Source organism: Lipotes vexillifer, unplaced genomic scaffold (assembly GCF_000442215.2).
Source record: "Lipotes vexillifer unplaced genomic scaffold, Lipotes_vexillifer_v1.1 scaffold204, whole genome shotgun sequence".
Classification (NCBI taxonomy): domain Eukaryota; kingdom Metazoa; phylum Chordata; class Mammalia; order Artiodactyla; family Lipotidae; genus Lipotes; species Lipotes vexillifer.
The window spans coordinates 191,810-193,048 of NW_006777418.1; the positions used below are offsets into that span (position 1 = coordinate 191,810).

General features: G+C 67.6%; 1 protein-coding gene across 1 annotated transcript in view; it reads right to left on the bottom strand.

Annotated features, from left to right (window-relative positions):
- The window catches only part of FOXB2 (forkhead box B2), a 1,364-nt gene extending 862 nt beyond the window's left edge, over positions 1-502 (bottom strand). Inside the window, exon 1 of the mRNA XM_007450993.1 lies at positions 2-502. Within this exon, the coding sequence (XP_007451055.1) occupies positions 2-502 (501 nt within the window). The remainder of the gene's footprint in view (position 1) is intronic.
- Between the last annotated feature and the right edge of the window lie 737 nt (positions 503-1,239).

The window sequence follows — 1,239 nt, forward strand, 5'->3', positions numbered from 1 at the left end:
CCATGTGCGGCGGCGGCGGCTGGGGCGGCGGCGGCTGGGGCGGGTGGTGGTGATGGTGGTGGTGCGCGGCAGCGTGATGGTGGTGGTGCGGGTGCAGGTGCCCTCCGGGCCCAGCGCCTGGCGCGCCCTTGGCGCTTCCCGCGTGCAGGTGAGTGTGGTCAGCGCGCAGCACCTTGAAGCGCTTTCGGCGCCTCAGGAAGCTGCCGTTCTCGAACATGTCGCCGCAGTCGGGATGCAATGCCCAGAAGCTGCCCTTGCCGGGCTGGTCGGGCCGCCGCGGGATCTTGATGAAGCAGTCGTTGAAGGAGAGGTTGTGCCGGAGGCTGTTCTGCCAACGCTGCGTGTGCTCGCGGTAGTAGGGGAAGCGCTCCATGATGAACTTGTAGATGTCGCTCAGAGGCAGCATCTTCTCGGCCGAGTGCTGGATGGCCATCGCGGTCAGCGAGATGTAAGAGTAGGGCGGCTTTTGGTCGCTGTACGAACTCTTCCCCGGCCGCGGCATCGCCCCTGGCGCATCCGCCTCCCTCTGGCTCACAGTGGACCGCAGCGTCGCTCCGCACCCCGCTCCCGGGGCCTGGTTGTCTCCACTAACCCCCACTCCGCCCTCCCGGACCCGCCACCCCGCCCTCTTTCCCCCCTAGACCCTCGCGCCGTTTCTCTCCCGCCTTCTCTCAGCGGCCTGCGGCCTCCGCGCTTAGCCTTTTGACCCAGTTTAGCAATCCGACGCTCGCAACTTCTGGCCCCGACGGTCGCCGACTGGCGCGCACAGTCGCGGGCGGGGCGCGCCAGCTTCACCGCCACCCTCTCGGCGTCTTCCCGCGGGTGGCCAGAGGCTGAGCGTGGGAGCTGGCGGAGAAGGAGTGGGGAGGGCCCTGTTCCCTTCCGGCCTCCTCTTTGCTTTTTCTTGGGCCGAGGGAAGCGCCCGCCCAGAGAGCTGGGAGGAAGGACTGGGCAGTCAGGACTCTAGCCCTTTAAATCGAGTTGGCGCTCGTCCAGGAGGCCGGGGGCGGCGGGAGTTAACAGTGCCTTGAGCGCTGCCCCTTGACCAGCCACTTAGTCCGCTCTGGAGTCCTCGTGTTCCTGGAGGGGAGAGGCGCGGTAAGGAGAAGGAAGCTCGGCTCCAGCAGCCCGCGTCTCCCTTTTCTCCGGCGGCTCGCAGCGGAGACTGGGATAGCGCTGTAGGCGGTCGCCTGGGGGGAAAAAGTTTAGTGGTTTCTGCTGCGGCGGCGCCTGCGGGCT